We start from the raw sequence: 20,577 nt of genomic DNA on the forward strand, positions 1-20,577 counted from the left end.
ATTAACCAGCAATGACAGTCAAACCCCAAACTGAGATTTCACAGAGGGACTGGTGAGAGGTTTGATGAGCCAGTGAAAGTCAACCTTCTGATGACTAAAAGAAGAGGAGTGTGAGAGTGGAGACATTCAGAACAGAACAAGTTACACAGTGAAAAGGAAAAATAGGATAACCCTTATAAATAATGATAAGTAAATTACCTATTTTTAGTTTGTTTTTTTATATATTATCCATTTTATTTCAAGAAAATTGTAGTCATAGTTATGTAGCCATAGTCATGTAGCCTAGTTGCCATAGTTAAGACTACAGTAAAGAAATTAAAGATGCCTATAGTTTTAGAAAATACATTTCTGGCATTGTGCCTTTTCTATAATTTTACATATATGTGGTAAGGAATTAATTATGAGTAGACTCCACACTGGGTTTCCCAGGTGGCACTGGTGGAAAAGAATCTGCCTGCCAATGCAGGAGACACAAGAGACATGGGTTCAATCCCTGGGTCAGGAAGATCTCCTGTAGTAAGAAATGGTAACCCACTGCAGTATTCTTGCCCGGAAAATCCCATGGACAGAGGAGTCCGGTGGGCTACAGTCTATAGGATCACAAAGAGTCAGACACGATTGAAGCAACTTAGCATGCAAGGCACAGGCTCCACATTAAGCAAACAGCATGGGTAGTGCAGAAAGAATTGGTTCTGTCAGAAGCACCTGCACAACCCTAGGCAACTCTCCACGCCTCTCTGTGCCTCAATTTCCCCAGTTATGAGATATGGAAAAATAGTGCCTAATTTTTGTTCCTACTAAAGATGTTAATTTGTGATAAGATTTGCCTTCTATTGCCAGTCACAGTTTCCTAATGTGCTTCATTTGAACCCTGCTAAGTGTAGCTGAGATGGTTCAGATGTTCAAGAATCTGCCTGCAATGCGGGAGACCTGGGTTAGATCCGTGGGTCGGGAAGATCCCCTGGAGGAGGGCATGGCAACCCACTCCAGTGTTCTTGCCTAGAGAGTCCCCATGGACAAAGGAGCCTGGAGGGTTACAGCCCATTGTATCACAAAGAGGTGGACATGACTGAGTGACTAAGCACGCACAAGCATAGCTGAAAGGGAGAAATCTTTATTTAAAAATCTAAGTAAGCAATAGAAGATATACTTTCATTTTTACAACACAAGCACTGGAAGGGCTATTTAACTCCATACAAATATATGTGGTACTGATTGAGAGAACTGCTGTATTTACTAGCAATATTTTCAGACAGAGTTTATAAGCACCAAGCTGAGTCTCCATCTTTCAAAGAGCTTTTTTGTATACTCCAAGGACCTGATTTACAACTCTCATTCTTTTGCTTTAATAATGTGAAGTTTTTCCATACGAAACTGGGTCTCTCCTTAGCTCAATGTCCTAATTTCCCCTTGTCAAAATAGCTTTTTAGGGAGTCTCTATTGTTTTCAGTTAATTTTAACACTAAATTAAAAGCTTCATATGGTGGTGATTTTAAAACATTTTGCTTCAGATGCCAAAAGGAACCTCCTAAACTACTTCAGTCATAATTGTTACCATCGTTACAATAAGGTTTTCATATAGACTCCCTTTTAGACCTCAAAGTATTCTATAAAGACCACACTTTGAAATTTTGTTCTCTCAAAACATACCCCATACATTAGATAAGGGGTCAGTGACCTCATCTTACAGACTAAATAGTCAGGAGAGGACAGAACTTCCCACTGGATTCAAAGGAAATAGTGGCATTTAAATCCTAAATCTAATAATCTAATGCTATTCCAGTGGCTTAGCCTCTTTTTGGCCTTTTTTTAATTCCAAGTTTTCTAAAATCATCTGGGAAGTAATAGATCATATTTAATTGTTCAGGCTTTTATGCTGTGCTTTCAGAATCGCTTCTGATTTGTGGTCTGGCTCTAGTTCAGTATTATCCAACACGAGGTTGATTTCATCAGCCCTGTATCAAAGCTTCCTCACTTTAGCCAGAAATTAAAATAATAGCTGTGAGTTTCCCCTCCCTGTCATACAGCTAGTCAATAATGCCATTTGCCATATTTTGTAGATGACTCTATAGGCTCCTCATAAAAGCGGGATATGGAACTCTCATTTATTTAGCATAGGCACGCTCCACTTCTCCTACACAAAGACATAATCTTTTCTTTTTAAACAACTTTACTTCCTTTTAGTGTTATAAATTGTCATGAAGCCTGCAAAGGGTCACCTGCCAGGTTTACCTGGTCCTCTAAATAAAGCCCATGATATCTGATGTCATTTTCTCTCATATCTTTTCTTTGATAAAGGTTTATGAACCAACTACCAATGAGGAGGAAAGGATCAAGATACTATCAGTGGCCAAAATGGTCACACAGTGATAAGATGCTTAAACATAAAACATTCCAATGCAAAAATTATCAGAAGGAAAACATCTCTTTTGTAGTTTAAGTCATAGAGACAGGACAAATATCCCTAGAGTAACCTGAGCTCTTGCTTAGCATTAGCACTTTTTAAAGCCCATACATAACCTTGATTTGTGGTATTCATGTGCAAGGCCATGTGCTCCAGCGCCCAGAAATTTTGAGCACCGGGTTCTTTTCTTGGCTGCCTCTGAGTGCCCTTGAGCAAATGACTTCAACATCCCTGTTACAGGAAACAGAGATAATCCCACAAGGTATCTACCTCGCCCTTGACTCAACAGCTCCTGGCTCCCCAGAGAATGTGATATGGATCAGAGCCAGGTCCTATGAAAATGAAAATTACCCTATAGATGACTATTATATAATGTGATTAATCCTCCTAACCTCTTCCCCAGAGCAGGTAAAGCCCCAAACTTTAGCACTTAACTTTCTTCTCTTAACATAATCCCTTGAAAATAGAAGGTAAAAGTTCATGACTACAGACTCACTTAATTTTTCCTGGTTTAAACTGAACTTTGATATCTTTTTATAAAATTCTTTCTTGCAAAACTACACAATACTTTAGGTATTAACACTATAAAAAAGTCTTGTGAATTTTCTATTTAACTTGTATAGACTAAAAGTAATGGCCTAGTTGAGTGATTTAGTTTATGAATGGCAAAGGTTCAGATCTCCTAAGTCTCAAAATACAGAAATAAAAATATCAGAATATCAAGCATTTTTCGAAAATGAATGGAGATTTGCACTATCAGTGAGATTTGCCCTATGTTGCTTCCTTTTATGTAACATGGCAAGCTGGTTCTAAAATTTAAATTTAAAAATGATCTAATTGTAAATTATCTTTTGGTAATAATTACAAAAAGCAAAAAGAAACAAGGAAGTAAGTTACTTTGTTTCTCTTTCCAAATAAATAAAATTTAAAATGCAAAGGCCCCAAAACAGTCAAGCTACTCCCAAACATGATGACAGGCTTTACACCATAAAGCTATCACAAATAAAGTGGCATAATATTAGACTGGAGAAACGGAGAGGACCCAGAGTGGATCACAGAAATATAATCTATGCATGGCATAGACTGGTGCTTACTGCATGGCAGGAGGGCACTGTACAGTGCCAGATGAGTGGCTACACAGAAGGACCCTTCCTCACACAGTCACAGGTACCTCCCACAGGAAGTCAAACATAAGACAGTAAGAAAGGCAAAATTAAAAAGCATTATTTAAATGAAAAGATTTTTAAAGATAGTATTTTCATGACTTCAGGGTAGGAAAACATTCCTCAAGAAAAGATACAAAGTACACTAAACATAAAAGATGAATATATTTGTCATTAAAATGAAGAGTTTTTATTCATCAAAAAACCATGAAGACAATGAAAAATAACCAGAGGAGAGGATATTTACAACAAACTCAATAACCATTAGTATGAGGAATGTATACAATCAGTGAGTAAGGTGGCGGACACACACACAACAGAGACAGGTTCTGAATGGGCTCTTTTCAAAAGAAGAAATCCAGTGACCAGTAAACATGTGGAAGATGCTCAAAGGCTGTTTCTAATTAGAGAAATGCAAAATAAAAGCACAGTGAATGTCTGTATAAAAAATTGCATGCTAAAAGTAAAGTCTGGCAATCTGGAGCTCTCATACACAGTGAGGGATGAGGGGAAGGACATTAAATGTTACAGATATACCTATCTCATAATCCAGCAGTTAAACTCCTAGGTAAATGCCCTACAGAAATGTTTATGTGCACAAACATGTTCATTGCAGCATTGCTTGTAATAGCCCTGAACTGAAAACATCATAGAGGTGCCCATCTCAGGAAAATAAAGTGGCACTAATGAAACGGCATATCACACAGTAATGAAAATGAGTAAATCACACCGACACACAGCGTGCATTGTGGAAGTGTTTAGTGAAAGGCACTAGACACAACATGCAGTGTGAGTCCAGTTTTTTAAGTCAAAAGTAGGGAAAACAATATTGTTATACACATAACAGGTAAAACCATTTTTTAAAAGAGAAGTATTGCCATAAAGTCAGGCTAGGAGTTTCCTCTGGGGGACAAAGGGGAAGCTGGAAGGAACACACAGGGAGATTTTGGAGTGCTGGCAGTGGCTTTTGAGCCTCTGGTTTGTGATTACATAACTGTTTGCTTCATCTATTAAACTGCACACCTGTTTTATGTACTTCTTGTATATTTCACAAAATTTAAAAGAATGAGAAAGAACTCATACTACCAAACATACCACTGACTAGAACTATACTTATTTAAATAGTGTGGAAAAACTAGAAGGCCCAGGTCCAAGACACAAAAGATAGGAATTTAGTATTCTATACCAGTACAATGCAAATTTTTAAAAAACTAAATCTCACCTCATACAATATTCCCAAGTTTGAGATGGATTAAAAATTTCCTTCTTAATTAAAGGTAAGTATAAAAGTGAAATTTTTTAAAGTACCAAAAGAAAATAAGGATCAATCTGTACCCATCCTTGGGGTAGGGAAAGCACGCCCTAGCACACCTGCATGGGCTTCCGAGGTGGCACTACTGGTACAGAATCCACCCACCAACACAAGAGACAGGAGACTCAGGTCCGATCCCTGGGTCAGGAAAATGCCCTGGAGTAGGAAATGGAAACCCACTCCACTATTCTTTCCGGGGAAATCCAAGGGGTGGAGCAGCCTGGCGGGCTGCAGTTCATGGAGTCACAAAGAGCTGGACACAGCTGAGCACACACTCATACACACAGCACACCTGCAAAAGGCAGACGCTAAGAAAACAACTTCTACACAGAAACACCACCAACTATATTAGAAGGCAAGTCACATGTTGAAAACGGTAATAACACATGACAAAAAGACATCTTAATTCACAAAAGTAACTTATAAACCAATAAAACTGGCAAACTCGCCAAGAGAATATAGGGAAGATATGAAGAAGCAATGCTCAAAACAATGAATGAAAATGGTCAATAAACATGACAAGACTCTCAAATCGTCATTTATAATCAAAGAAACACATTTTAAAGGAAGCCCTTTTCTGGAATTATTGGCAAATATTTTGAATTGCAACTTGCAATTCTGATAGTTTAATATATTGCTAGTGGGAACATTAAGGAAAACAGCCTTTGTGGCAAGTGATGGATATCAAGTCTCAAAATTTTACTTTCACCTAGCAATTCCTTCTAGAAAGGTACCATTTGGAAATAAGTCACTTTTTCAGATGTGACATAAGATGTTGATTGTATCATTCCAATTTGCATTATAATGAACACATCGTGAAACAAAATGTTCAAAGTTACGGCACACCCATAAAATGGAATATTCTGCAGCTATCTAAAATGTGAAATATTTAGTATGTGGAAATGTTAACAGTATATAGAGCAGAATGTTAACCAGCGTACGACTGCATTATTGAAAATATAAATGTATAGCTATGCATAGAAAAGTATGCATATGTCCTTGTACCCAAATATTAACAGAAGCCTTCTCTGGGTGGTAGGATTACAGGGGACTGCATGTATGGCATGGGAGCCCTCCCATGATCAGGTTTTCCAGGAATAACGTTTATTTATTCTGGTGACTCAGACAGTAAAGAACCTGCCTGCAATGCAGGAGACCTGGGTTCAATCCCTGGGTTGGAAATATCCCCTGGAGAAGGAAATGGCAACCCTTGCCAGTATTCTTGCCTGGAGGATTTCATGGACAGAGGAGCCTGGCGGGCTACAGTCCTCGAGGTCACAAAGAGTCAGACATAACTGAATGACTATTTTAATAAAGAAGGAGCATCAAATAACTTTAGGATGTGAAATCATTTATGATTAGTTTTAAAAACTAAAAATAACAAAACTGTGCAGGATATTCCTATATTTGCTTTATGAGGGGAGGAAAGCAAAAGTTACTCCCAAGCAAAAGATAAAGTTACTCCCAAAAGGACAGGACACAGAACTGAGCCCTTCCTACCACACCTATATCTGCCTAAATGTATTCTAATTCATATTTCATATATGCAAAGCCTCCTTCAAAGTTGTTACATTTAATTAACCAGCAGTAAAACATCACCATTAGCATTTTCAGGTTGCTCTAATATTTTATTCTTTCAACACTGCTTAAAGGCACCATGTTAAACAGAACTGTGGCAACATATGTGTTAATTTCTCTGGAGACAACCATATAATCCTTTGAAATCATACATGAAATTGAGGTTTCTGCAGCCTACGTAAGTCTCTTTTGGAGGGGGCAGGGAAGCAATATATATTGATAACAAACCAATTGTAGCTTCAGAAACTTTTTTGGTTCTCTTATCAAATTGAACCTATCATCTGCTAGAACAACGAAGTCAAGTCAGGCCAAGCCTAACAACAGATAGGGCTTCTCCAGTAGCTCAGCAGTAAAGAATCTGCTGGCAATGCAGGTGATGCAGGAGCCATAGGTTCAATTCCTGGGTCAGAAGGATCCCCTGGAGAAGGAAATGGCAACCCACTCCAGTAACCTTGCCTGGAAAATCCCACAGGCAGAGGACCCTGGTAGGCTACAGTCCATGGGGTCGCAAAAGCTGGACACAACTGAGCAACTAAACCACCACCAACAGCTATTCCCTTCACAAACATCAATCACCTTAAGACTTTTCCTGTTCCTCATGTTACTCCATGACCAGGCAAATCTGGTCATCTAGAAAGACCACCCACCCTCTAGAATTAACTAACAGTACCGCATATTCCTTATGAGAAGAAAGAAAACATATTTCCTAAGGGAAGACAGAAAGAAACAAATATTTAAGCATTTTCTTTGAGTGTCTTCCTTGGTATTTAATGTCCAATACTGTAACAGCCCCCATGCAAACATGCACAAAATTCTCTAGACTTCTCCCTTTGTTCTTCAAAAAAAGAGGGAATTATATCTTCATAATTCATTTTAGGTGATGCCTGGGAAACTAAAGAATTCACTGACATGTAATAAACATTATTTGGTAGAGGTAAGTATAAAGAAAAAAGCAGTTTAATCACCTGCTTTCATTTGGCTTAGAGAAAAAAATGTGCTTACTTTATACTAAAATATCAGACCAACACAGGACATACTGCCAAAATTTAATATAGTGTCATTAAACACAATATTCAAATATTCAACTTTTCAAGCACATGAAAGTTATCATCTGAAAGTGGGCTCTTTTTATAGTTTCCTTAGTGTAACTTTACAAAATTCTTTCTCTCAACAATGTCTGACACTGATCTTGATACTTGTTAGGCACTCTGATGTAAGATAATGATATCTCAACAGGCAGAGATTTAGGAGATGATCTGAACATCCATCTTCAGAATTCATCCTCGGAGGACTGATCATCATCTTCATCCCTTACTTCTCGGTATTTCCTTGAAGACTCCCCTTCTGGATTATAGCTCTGCATTTTAATATTTAGTCTTTCAGCTAGCTTCTGTGCTGCGAGCTTGGCTTGTATCTCCTTTAAGACAAAAAGGCAAAAAGTTAGACATTCATACCTTTTCCCTACAATTTTTCAGTGGGAAGTCACTGGAACAGAACCGGTTTCACTAGAATGGCATGCCCCTTTATTTCTGGGTTCTCTACTGCCGTCTGAGAGAATGAGGCACAGACATCACAGGGCTGAGCTGGAGGGAGCTACCAGCCTGCTACAGCGGTGCTGACAGACTTCCACTGATAAACAATGTGCACTGAAATATCCAACTCCTATAAGAGAAGCTGAGCAATCAGCTTGGCACTGCGACAGTTACACACAGGAAAATATTTTCAAGCATGTGGGCATGTGCATGTGTATAGACAACCCTGAAGAACAATTTGAACCATCAAATGTTAAAAACCACCAATGCTGTCCTGGCCCTCCCACTGGAAGAGTCTTCTTTCCTAGATTAGATCATGGCTTCTAGGCTCGAGAGTGACATTTCAGTGCCACAGTGAAAAATCAAAGAATACTAAAAACTGATTATCCCTCTCCAAATTAACTCCCATGAAAATTACTATGCAATAAAAAGCCTAAGTAAATCTTAAACAGTGGCAATGTGCTTGCAAACGCCCAGTGACGGTGTCACTGACTGACTGGCAAGCCGCAATGCTCATTCCTCATCTGGCTCACTTTTCTCAGGCTGCCCCCAACCCACTCGAACTCATTTATGTCCCTCCTTCAGGCCATGGGTAGTGCAGGTAGGTGGGACTGAAGTGGAGTTATTACTGCTCTGCCAGGAAACCAACCCCAAACTGAATGGTTTAATTCAACCTAAAAATACCTTCAGACAGGCATTTAGGGTCAAACAAGGTAAGAAACGATTCCTCGATGCTTAGTTACAGCCAGGCAATCACTTGAATGAGCTGAGGATGAAAACTGGCTTTTAAAAACGGGTGCCTTGAAAATCCATGCCAACCTAGCTTTTGTGAAAATCAAAGGCCTAGAGTAAATTCTGACTCACGTAAGCAGTGTACAACATGCAGGCAGGAAAAAGCCATGCTCTAAATACCTCATAACTCTGCTTCTGCTGTCTCTGAAGTGCCAGCGACTCCTCTATGGAGAGCAGCTGGGTTGGCAGGTGGTGCAGCGGCAGAAGCCGGGCCGCTGTGATATCATCAAGATGCTTCCTGTCCCTGCGCCGCCTCTCCTCTGAGGAGATGGAAGACCCTCTCCTCTGACAAGCACTCGATGAATCACGGGGCTGTGAAGGTAATCTGCAGGAAGCAACCCTTATGTTACACCACCTTTTCACAGACACACATTTGTAGCATTCAACAAAAGTGGCCTTTAACCTTGGCAGCTAACTGTTCTACAAAGGTAACAGTAAGGCCTTTACCACTATTTACATGCATAGATAAAACGTTCTTTTTAAATATATTTACCTCAAAAACAAATATTTAAATTGGCACCTTTTTCGGCGAGTAATTTGACAATGCATTCCTCTAACAGATAGCTAGACTCATTGCCTTTCCCCTCTCTCTTCAAATACTAGAGTGGGTTGTCATTTCCTCCTCCAGGGGCTCTTCCCCACCCAGGGATCGAACCCTCATCGCCCACGTCTCCCGCATTGGCAGGTGGACTCTTTACCACTGAGCCACCTAGGAAGCCCCCCCAAAAAGCTTATCCTCGAGCTAGAAGCCTTTTCTCATTCAAAAATACCTGTGAAGGGGCTTACTGTCTAGCAGAGGGAATTAAACTTGTGAACAGTTTCAGCGTGATGTAATATCATGGGTACTATGGCACAGGCCCACTGGAACACAGACAAGGGAATGGCCTGTTGTAATGGGAGCCAGGATGGCTGGCAGAAACACTTCAACAAGAGTGCAATCTGAGGAGTCTTGGAATAATATGGATTCAACATGTAAATGATAGGATCTCTGATGGCATTTCACCAGAGAGTAAGGACTGACAGGGCTGCAGCTCACAGGAAGCATGGGAGCTGGAGAGTACAGAAAAGGCTGGGGCAGCAGGCTGGGTGCAGGCACGTGGAAGGCTCTAGTCTGCTAACAGGTTCAGGTCTGTCTTCTACAAACTCTGGCAGCAGTGGACAGGATGGACTGATAGAGTTAAGACTAGGCCAGGACAGTGATGAGCATCTTCACTTTGACAGGAGAAAAGATGAACATAAGGATGATTAGAGACGAAGGTCCAGGAAATACACTGTCAGCTCCCATGGCTGGCAGAGATGGAAAGGAGGGGAAGAAAGAAGGTGCTGGCACTACTGGCTTAGGGAACATGGGACAAAGTAGTCTGGGAAGAAGTGAGTTCTACTTTGTACAGGACAAACCTTAGGGGCACAGATCACCCCCACGTGGCCGGGTTTCACAGGTAACTGACTCTGCAAATCTGAAGTTCTGGGTAGACTAGGGCTAGAAGAGATGAGAGACAGCCTCCTGCATCAGAAGAGCCAGAAGAGCATGCAAGAGGCGGCCAAGGGACACCTGCACCCCCTGCCACTTCCAACTGTCTACCGCCTGGCTCCCCAAAGCCCAGCCTCTTCTGATGAGTGCACCTGTCTCTATGGCTCACAAACTTCCCTTGGGAACCTTCACGGATATTCCCTTCCTCTACTCCCACTTCCAGCTAAAGGACCACAGTACAGAATCAGGGTCAATGTATTCTCTGTTGTACGTATTGACTAAATGATGCTTTTGGTTTTCTGCCTCCCTCGAAGTGAGGAAAGATACCTCACCACACACAAGATGAGTAATTACTTAATCAAAGATTACTTTTTATTCCTAACTAAAAATTAATTCTGGTTTTCTGCTGCTGCTAAGCCACTTCAGTCGTGTCCAACTCTTTGTGATCCCAGAGACGGCAGCCCACCAGGCTCCCCCGTCCCTGGGATCTCCAGGCAAGAACACTGGAGTGGGTTGCCATGTCCTTCTCCAATGCATGAAAGTGAAAAGTGGAAGTGAAGTCGCTCAGTTGTGTCCGACCCTCAGCAACCCCATGGACTGCAGCCTTCCAGGCTCCTCCTTCCATGGGATTTTCCAGGCAAGAGTACTGGAGTGGGGTGCCATTGCCTTCTCTGCTGGTTTTCTACTCAAAACTATTTGTCCTGGTTTTCTATGCAGAACAAATAGTTTTGAGGTTTAAAAAAATGAATAGTGAGATACAATTGAACTTTAAAGTCTCTACAATAATAATTAAAAAAAATTGGTTTAGGTACTTGTAACTACAAGCTTTCAGTTTTTCAAAGAAAAGCAGTAGTGGTTAAACTTTGTATCTGTTGTTGGTGTCAGACGCTTTGCAACCACATGGACCCTAGCCTGCCAGGCTCCTGTGTTCATCAGATTTCCCAGGCAAGAATACTGGAATGGGTTGCCATTTCCTTCTTTAGGGGATCTTCCTGACCCAGGGACCGAACCTGCGTCTCCTGCATTGGCAGGTGGATTCTTTACCACTGAGTCACCAGGGAAGCTCCCTGTATCTGATATTAATGTCTTATAAAACTACTCCCTGATTTGAATGTTATAACTGCACATAAATAAATAAAACTCTTTTTGAAGAGATTTTTTTCTGAAGATCTCAGAAACAACTATGACAAGGAACTTAGAAGTACAGTTCACTTGCCCCTCCTGCCCAAACTTGTTTTGCTTTGTTAACCCTTTCTCAGCTCCCTTCCTCCTGATATGATTATATACTTTAACGTTCTTCCAAGTGTGTAAGCCTTGAGTCCTCATCTAGACCCTAAACTCTATGAGGAACAGAATCTTTACTCTCATGTCGTCACAGCACCTGCTGTTACATACAGCGAGCACACAAATATTTTTTACTGAGAAAGGCCGTCGGTTCCTACAATTGTTTTCCTCTTAGCTTATAGTCTGGTTAGAGGAGGAGCTATGTACAAGAATATGGTTCTGGAAACAATTATAATAAATTCTCTAATTCTATGTTTTATATAAAATTTTGCCTAAGTATCCTGAAGTTTAATGCTCCATCTGCTACTGAAAACCTTTTCAATTACTTGGCGAAAAAAAAGAAAGCATTTTCCAGCAGGAATCCTCCACTCCAGCCATGTTTGTTTTACTGCTTCTACAATACGCTCATTCCCAAGTACAAGCAGTTCTCACACCAAGTTCACTGAACTTAACGCAGTCTCCCAGTTTTTGGAGTTTAACAAATATAATGCTCCTGTGACAAGCCTGTTTCCGATGGTACTTACACATTGGTTTTAAATTTATGTGGCGGGGGCATGGGATTTTTGGCTCGCATTTCCAGCACTTCCATGTAATGAGGCTTCTTCTGCGGCCCACTCCAGAGGCTGGCCAAGTTCTCAGGATTCCGGTTTCCTTCTGAGTGGTGTTCAGTCGGATCCGCAATTGTGATCCTTTGTAATCTATCAATGAACAGGTTGTCTGAGCTGCCAGGATGATCCTCCACTTGACCTAAGGCACAATGCTGAGGGAGACCCTCACTAGCTTGAGATGAGGAAGGCGCTGGGGCTCCGCTGCTAGAAGTTGGGTGCTCGCTCACTGTGTGTTCAGCCTCAGCTGCCTCAGCATCACCTCCTCGAGTTGGATGTGCCAGTCCCTGTTGTTGTGAGGTTGTCTGAGATGATGTGATGTTAGCTACAGAGGAACAGCCAGGAACGGGTGATGAAGTGTCAAGTATCTGGTCAGAATTCTGGGCCTTATCTCTGTCCCCATCAACAACTGCAATCGCTTTTTGCCTCTCCTTACAGTCTAAGCTAACAGGATAAAAGAGTTCACTTCTTCCTCTAACTTCTTCACGTTCTGCGATGGCAGCTTTCAGTTTGGTGACAGCGTCTGAGATCTTTTTACCTTTGTCGGGCAATTTGCAAATGAATTTTCTACAAAAGGAAAAGAATAGGTGTACGTTACATAGAGCCATGTTTTTAAACTTGAGATACACAAAGTAGTATTCTCAAAGGGAGAAAAATCGACCTTTAAGTCAAAAAACTGATTTCCAGCTGCCCCAAAACAGGGATGAAATAAGAGAATCATTACCCAAATACCGCTCAAAACAAGGGACTACAGGATGATTAGGGACTGTGTCTCGTTTGTCTCATCTATTAACAATTAGAATTTCTGCAAAAGTATTTTAAGCATGATATTAATATAAGACATGCCCCAAATCAGTTTTTAAAAGTGTGATTTCCAAGACCTTCCTGGTGAGGGGAGGTGGATGGATCTGCAAGGTCAAAACTATTTATAATAACTAAGGTACTATTTGTCATTTTCACTCTCATTTTCTTACCATGAGTGCAGGGGAGTTTTCCAGAGGCCACATGATATGGATGATAGCATTGTTCTGATGGCTAATAGAATGCGTGTGTTTTTGTATTCTTGTGTTTTAAAGATTCTCACTTGTAACTCCTAAGACAATAACTACCAGTCGATATAAAACACATACGACAAGAGCTCTTCAAGGTGTTCAGTAAGTCTTCAGAGTTAAAGCGGTCCTGAGACTAAAAAGTTAACTCACTCATTCTCACAGTCAAAATAGTTCTCTACCAGGAAGTCCCCACGTGATCATTTGCCACTTTGGCTAAGTGGCAAAGGTTCCTTTTCTGATTTCCTTTTCTTTAGCCAAACAATAAATGTGCACGGAAGGTTACAGCTCACACCCTCTATTCTTTATGACACTACATTGATTCTCCCAATTCTATTAACATTCCTCCCAGTTCTATTAACATTCCTCCCAGTTGAGATGTCTGTATTTTCCCAACGTTCTCTTCTTTCTCCAGCCTCATGACCACTTCTCCAACTTTTAATCAAATATAATTAACTTTTCCATTAACTCAGCTCCAGTAAGTAAAATCAATCTCAGACTATTACCCTCCTCCAGCTTTCCTACTTTTATTAATGGTGCTCCATACAGGTTGGAAACTTCAGCCATCTCTGTCAACCACATATTCAAATGATCCTAAGCCTGATCTAGTCTCCCCAGGCCCACAGCTACCCTTCTAGTTCACTTTCTTAGAATCCCCTTATTGGGGAACTTCTCTGAAAATACCTCCTAGTCTCTTCTACCTCTTATTCCTTCAAACTATCCTGCACCAACCTGCTAAAATAAGCTTCCTAAAAAATCATTATTGTTACACCGATCCTCTGCTAAAATCCATGAAGTCTAACAGTTAAGTGTTAATCAAACTTACTTTGTCTAATAAGTCACTCTTTTACCCTCAGATCAGATCAGATCAGTCGCTCAGTCGTGTCCGACTCTTTTACCTTACTCTTCCCATTTCCTACAGTTCCTGTAAAAAAATGGGATCTAGAGATGAAACTGACTAGGTGTTTGGGGCACTATTTGGGGTAATGGGAGCGAAAGGATTTGGGATACAGACCCTCCCCTTGGAGGGCCGACACAGGCACTGAGTAAATAAAATCAACGAGGAGCTGATGAGGAGCCGAAACGCTGGAGAGCTAGAAACACAGGCGCCCGGCGCCCGGGCCGTACGCGGTAGCTCTGTGACTGTAGGCCGGCCACTAGCCCGCGGGCCTGACACGGACCTAAGACAAGGTGACCTTCCAGGAAAGAGATCGGGATGGGGGCGGGGAGGGGCGCGTCCCAGGGTGCCGAACCCGAGGAACCCTGCGGTGACCTCGCGGGACCCAAGCTTACACGTTGCGCAAAAGTCTCTCCTGGCGCTTCAACATTTCCCGTAGCTCCGCCAAACTCCGCTGCCCCAAGTCCTCGGGAGTTTGGGGCTCGAAGCCGCGGGGCAGCGAGGACATTCTGCAGGGGCTGAGGCTGGCGAGGCGGTGGGCACTCGGCGTCCTCGGCAGCCCCCGTAGCTGGCGCCAGATCCGCGGCCGGCGGGGACTCCGGCGAACGAGCGGGAGTCGCCATTTTCCCGGAAGAACAGGTCTTCTTCTAGCCGAATCGAGCTTTATTGAAACGCCGGAAACAAACAGGGACAGAGTTGAGGGAGTGGCGGCCGGGGCGGGAATAGCAGGGTGACGTCACGCGCCGGCGGGGCGCGCTTTCTAGTTGCATGTTCTTCACCTGTGCCTTGGGTCTCGGCGTGAGTATTCAGAAAAAGTGAGTTCCTGGGGCCCTGCCCTTAAGGAGTCTACTCAGTGCGGGAGGAGAGCAGACATTAATCAAGTAACAAATGGAAGAATTGTAAGACGGCTATGGGCACCAAGGAAGGAATAACGAAGAAGTGAAAGACACGTGGAAACATGAGTGATGAGTTGGTTAACCATTAGTGAATTTGGGGTATGTACCCGGCATGTGAAGCCCTGGCCTATGGCGTGGCCTTCCTAGTTCTGGGTTTAGTGAAGACCTCAAACATTAATGTTGGAAGGATCATTCAGAACCATCAGCGTTTCTTAAGGCGGCTCTGTGGCATTTGAAGCAAGACTTTTCCTCGTTTTCAGGACTGCCTCAGGTATTGCAAGTGTGGTGTCTATTTGATGTCTGGGTTTCTGCCCTCTAGTTTGTTTGGCATTCCTGAATCCTCCTAACAATACAAAACGCACCCCCGCCACCCCGCCCCAACACACACACTCCTGAGTCCTTGTAACAATACAAAATGCATCTCCCCAACACACACATACACACACACGATTTCAGAGGCCCACAGGAGGTGATGAGAGTGGGAGGTGCTGCACAAGCAAACGGAGAACCTCTTTTTCACAATTACCCGTTTTGCCCTTAGAAAAACAAAGGCACAAAAGCTGAAGTTTTCCCAGGGTACAAAACTAGGGAGAACATAGGTTTTAGACACAAATGTCCGGGTTGTCTTTCTGCCACCCCAATTCAAAAATCTTCCAAAGAGCAAGTAAGTTTTTTAGGCTGTTGAGGAAAGCAGTGTAACTGCTAACTCTCGGATGTAACACCTAACTCTTCTCTATAGTTCAGGTAAGAGAGCTGGATCCCAAAGAAAAAAGTAGGAAGCGTGCTATAGTCAGACATCAGTTGTGAGGTTTGAAAGACCCTATAACCTCCAACCCCAGTCTCTCCCTTCTGTGATACGGAAAATTTACATTTGCTAATGCTTTGTAAGGTGCTGTAACAAACAAACAATTCCCTCCCAGAGGGAAGCTCTAGATGAAATATGAGGCTACTTCAGGAAGTACAGCTGAAATTGTTTCTGTATCCTTGCTATCTAGTCCATTCTAATCAGTTTAACGTATCAAAAGTCTCAACATAAACTCTGCTTTGAAACAAGGATTTCAGTAACCTGCTCCATATCTTTCTAAATGAGAAATACTTACGTAAGGCCCTTGTCAGGTATCTGTCCTGTGGCAAGCTCCCCCAAGGCCTTCTTCACTCTAGCCTTCTCTGTTCCTGGACCGGACCTGAAGGCCTTTATTCCCTCCCCACCTCCTCACCCCCATCCCCCTACCCCGGTGATAGTAAACCCTTTCTTCAGACCTGGGCCACAGGCACCCTCCAAGCAAGGATGCTTTCTCTCAAGTCTCAGAATTTTGCCCCCAGCTGTTTTCCTTCTGTGGAAGGCTGTCCCTTTTCCCCTAGTCCATTAGAAATCTTAGTTCAAGTCTCACCTCCTCCCTGAGCCTTCCTAGATTATTCCAACCCAAATTGCTCTCTGAGCATAACTATAGTGCTTAGAACATACCGTGCTTCTCAAGGTGTGTTGTGCATGGTGATTTCTAACAAACTGTGAAGTCAGGGAATTCTATTAAGGAGCTGTATTTGTGCTTTTCTGTCTCCCTTAAAGCAGGTCAGGTCAGTTCAGTTCAGTCGATCAGTCGTGTCTGACTCTTTGCAACCCCATGAATCGCAGCACGTCAGGCCTCCCTGTCCGTCACCAACTCCCGGAGTTCACTCAGACTTAACGTCCATCAAGTCGGTGATGCCATCCAGCCATCTCTTCCTCTGTCGTCCCCTTTTCCTCCTGCCCCCAATCCCTCCCAGCAGTAGCAGATACTAATTGATAAATCTCCCTCTCATAATTTTTTCCCTGTCTTTCCCTCATATTCACCTTCTTAATGAAATACCCTTTATATATTGCAGATCTTAAGCTTTTAATATAAACGTTGACCATAATTTTTGTGAAAATATTCTCAGTGGTATGGGATAGAATCTTTTACACAACATAGTTTAGGATTTCAAGTTACTATAATACAAATCTGAATTCCTCACAACGGGTGCACCAACTATCTAGTTCTTTAATCAGTAACCAAGAGGCTTAGCAAGTGAAGAGATTTTTTTTTTCAATTTTTATTTATTTATTTTTGGCTGTACTGGGTCTTTGCTGCTCAGGCTTTTCTGTAGTTGCTGCGAGCAGGGGCTGCTCTCTAGTTGCAGTGTGTGGGCTTCTCATTGCAGTGGCTTCTCTTGTTGCCAAACATGGGCTCCAGGGCTTGCAGCATTCAGTGATTGTGACACGTGGGCTCAGTAGCTGTGGTTCTAGAGCCCAGGCTCAAAAGTTGTGGTGCATGGGCTTAGTTGCTCCACAGCATATGGGAGCTTCCCAGATCAGGAATCAAACCCGTGTTTCCTGCATGGGCAGGTAGATTCTTCACCATGAGTCATCAGAGAAGCCCCACAAGTGAATAAATTTGTCTAACATTATTCTACATGTTTCAGTGAAGTTATTTTTTGGCTGAGATTAACATTCAAATCATTGGACTTTGAGTAAATCCAATCACCCCCTAAAATGTGCGTGGGCCTCATCAATCAGCTGAAGCCCTTTAGAGAACAAAGATTGACCACCCCTCCCACCCCCCCCCCACCCCCACAGGAATTTTGCCAGCACACAGCCTCCAGACTTTAACTGTAAGTTCCTGGTTCTCTAACTTGATGGTCTACCCTGCAGTGATAATTACCTGAGCCAGTTCCCTAAAATGAATCTCTCTCTGATAATGGCTGATACACAAACACCCTACTGGATCTTTTTCTCTGATGACCCCTAACTAATGTTCAGTTGCTAAATCGTGTCTGACTCTTTGCGATCCCGTGGACTGCAGCACGCCAGGCTTCCCTGTCTTTCACTATCTCCCAGAGTTTGCTCAAATTCGTCTCTATTGAGTTGGTAATCTATTTCATCCTCTGCCACCCTCTTCTTTTGCCTTCATTCTTGACCCCTGACTAATACAAAGCCTAGTAGCATCAGTCTGTTAGGAAAATGTAGTAACCTGACCAGGGATCAAACTCAGGGCCCCTGCATTAGGAGAACAGAGTCTTAGCCACTTAACCACCAGGGAAGTCCCTTGATGGGTCGGTCAGTCTTGCTAGCTGCCTCACCTGTGCCTCAGCACAGAACTTAACAATTAACTGACAGTAGCCTTGCCAGTTAGGGAAGAGAAAGTAAGGGAAGGAACAGGCAATTGGAATTGGGTATGAGAAAAACAGAGTGAAAAGAGGAAAGAGGAAGAAACTGGTAGAGAGGGAGACAAAAAACTGGAAGGGGCAACAAGGGGAATCAGTTTCTCTCCACAGATATCAGAAATAGGTTTCATAGGAAGCTTTATGCTGAGGAATTCACCCACAAATTCATCTCCCTTCCAGCTCTAAAATTTTTGTACTTCTACAGAATGTCACGTTTCCCCCCTTTGCATTTCACTGTGATGCCACCGCAACAAAAGGTTTTCCTCAGCTACCCAAGAGTTTAGGCTGTAAAGTGCATGCACTCCACACTACAGGTAAAGTCTTACATGAGTTATCCAAACTGTTTGAAACAAGGAACCAAATTTTCAGCTCATATCTGTCTCTTTATCAGCAAATAGTAATTTAAAGCCATTTTCCAGGACTGTGGTTCCCCAGTGACAGACTGTGGAACTATTAAAATTAATCCTGACAGAAGATCCTTGCTGCTTTCTCCAAGCACATTCAGGCCGTTGGTTTATGAACAGGATGAACGGACGGCCCATCCCAGAGGGCTTGAGGGAGGAAGCACGTTAAAATGGCTGCCTCCATCTTTGTTTGCTCAGCTGCTTGGAAAAACTAAGACTGAGGGAAATGGGATTAATCAAGGGGGCAGTTGCCCATGGAAAAAAAATAGGAAGACTCTGGTGAGAAAATCCCAGTCAAATAAGGTTCAAGTCAAAGGAAAAGAACACTTTTCTCTTCAGACTTTCACACGGTTGAGTGTTGTTTGGTGACAAATTTCTCATTTCAGGCCACCACAGTGTTTTATGATATTTCTGTTAGCATGGAAAGAGATAATTCAGGAAAAAAAAAATTATTGGTGCGCTAAAGTTCCAGGTGAGTTTACTCTGTAATTAGCAACACTAATCAAGATTATTGGTTAGATATGTGACTGATGGTGATTAACGCCTCTGTAAATTTTATTTTTATGTCTATTCAGATCCTTTGCCCATTTAAAAAAACACTTGTTTATTTATTTATTTGTTTGTCTTTTTGGCTGCACTGGGTCTTCATTGCTGCAAGCAGGTTTTCTCTAGTTGCATTGTACGGGTGACTCCTAGTCTCATTGGTGACTTCTCTTGTTGCCCAGCACAGGCTCTAGGCACTCAGGCTTCCATAGTTGCGGTACATGGGCTTAGCTACCCCATAGCATGTGGAATCTTCCCAGACCAGGAATTGAACCAGTGTCTCTGCATTGGCAGGTGGATTCTTAAGCACTAGATCACCAGGTAGGACCAGGGAAGTCCTTCTATGATTTTTCATATGAATAAACTCATAAACCAGAAAAAAAAAAACACCTTCTTGAAAGAAAGCATGTACTCACTGCTATATTTAAAATTGATAACCAACAAGGACCTACTGGAACACACAGTTCCATACTGAAGCACAAGGAACTCTGCTCAATGTATGTGACAGCCTGGATAGAAGGGGAGTTTGGGGAAGAATGGATACATGTGTATGCATGGCTGAGTCCCTTTGCTCTCCACCTGAAACTGTCACATTCTTTATTAGCTATACCCCAATACAAAATAAAAGGTTTAAAACTGCAAAAAAATTATGTTGAGATAATCATATGATTTTACTCCTATATTCTTTCAATATGGTAAATTTTTATTAATTTTTAAATATTAAACCACCCTTGAATTCATCTGGAAAAAAAAAAGCAAGCATGTGCTGATATGTGTTATAGAATATACAGACATTGTAGCTGACGCCCCTCCTCTCCCATTAGGAGAAAGACTTTTTTTTTTACTTACATTTTATTGAAGGATAGTTGATCTACAGTGTTGTGTTAATTTCTGCTGTACAGCATAATGATTCAGTTATGCATATATATACTTTTCTATATTCTTTTTCATTATGGTTTATCACAGGATCTTTAATATAGTTCCCTGTGCTGTACTGTAGAACCTTATTGTTTATCCATCCTATATAAACTAGTTTGCATCTGCTAATCCCACTCCATCTACCCACTCCCCCCAACCCCATCCCACCTCTGGCAACCAGAAGTCTGTTCTCTTTGTTCAAGTCTGACTTACTTCACTTCCCCTCTGCTGACTTACTTCACTTCCCTTTGATGGATTGGCTAAAATTCCACTGATAAGAGAATCACTAGGTTAACAAGGATCTTCCTTTGGGACAGTAGATATTTCTAGAAGGGTTGTGGCCTATCAGTCATTTACACTTGAGTGTGAATTTGTTCCAAATGGCTTTCTCACAAAAGGCTAGCTGAGGTGATGATTTACACTAAAAAGTGGGCTTTGTTAGAAGAGAAAGGGAGAAAATAGAATTTTGAGGCATTGGAGAGGAAGAGTAGACCAGCTAGAGTTTTACAACAGAGTTGAGGTGGCAGAAAGACCGCAGAAGACCACCT

At 42.0% G+C, this 20,577-nt stretch overlaps 1 protein-coding gene and 1 long non-coding RNA gene across 2 annotated transcripts in view; one reads left to right on the top strand and one right to left on the bottom strand.

Annotated features, from left to right (window-relative positions):
• Positions 1 to 7,491: 7,491 nt before the first annotated feature.
• POLR2M (RNA polymerase II subunit M) lies at positions 7,492 to 14,740 on the bottom strand. Its single transcript, XM_061431169.1, has 4 exons — positions 14,484 to 14,740; positions 12,061 to 12,708; positions 8,902 to 9,106; positions 7,492 to 7,874 (listed from the first exon to the last, which is right to left on the bottom strand). Exons 1-4 carry the CDS (start codon positions 14,594 to 14,596, stop codon positions 7,728 to 7,730), a joined length of 1,113 nt encoding a protein of 370 aa, XP_061287153.1. The 5' UTR covers positions 14,597 to 14,740; the 3' UTR covers positions 7,492 to 7,727.
• An 88-nt stretch (positions 14,741 to 14,828) lies between these two features.
• The window catches only part of LOC133256244 (uncharacterized), a 35,758-nt gene continuing 30,009 nt past the window's right edge, over positions 14,829 to 20,577 (top strand). Inside the window, exon 1 of the long non-coding RNA XR_009739145.1 lies at positions 14,829 to 15,255. This is a non-coding gene — a long non-coding RNA (uncharacterized LOC133256244). The remainder of the gene's footprint in view (positions 15,256 to 20,577) is intronic.

The sequence above is a fragment of the Bos javanicus genome, chromosome 10 (genome assembly GCF_032452875.1).
Source record: "Bos javanicus breed banteng chromosome 10, ARS-OSU_banteng_1.0, whole genome shotgun sequence".
NCBI classification, from domain to species: Eukaryota; Metazoa; Chordata; class Mammalia; order Artiodactyla; family Bovidae; genus Bos; species Bos javanicus.

Bases quoted from the DNA above. Each gene is read 5' to 3' on its own strand.
- POLR2M (XM_061431169.1), bottom strand. From the start codon at position 14,596: ATGTCCTCGCTGCCCCGCGGCTTCGAGCCCCAAACTCCCGAGGACTTG. The intron at 12,709-14,483 runs GTAAGCTTGGGT...TTCCTTTTGTAG, and splicing joins GAGAGACTTTTGCGCAACGT to AAAATTCATTTGCAAATTGC. The intron at 9,107-12,060 runs GTAAGTACCATC...TGCTTCCTGCAG, and splicing joins CATAAATTTAAAACCAATGT to ATTACCTTCACAGCCCCGTG.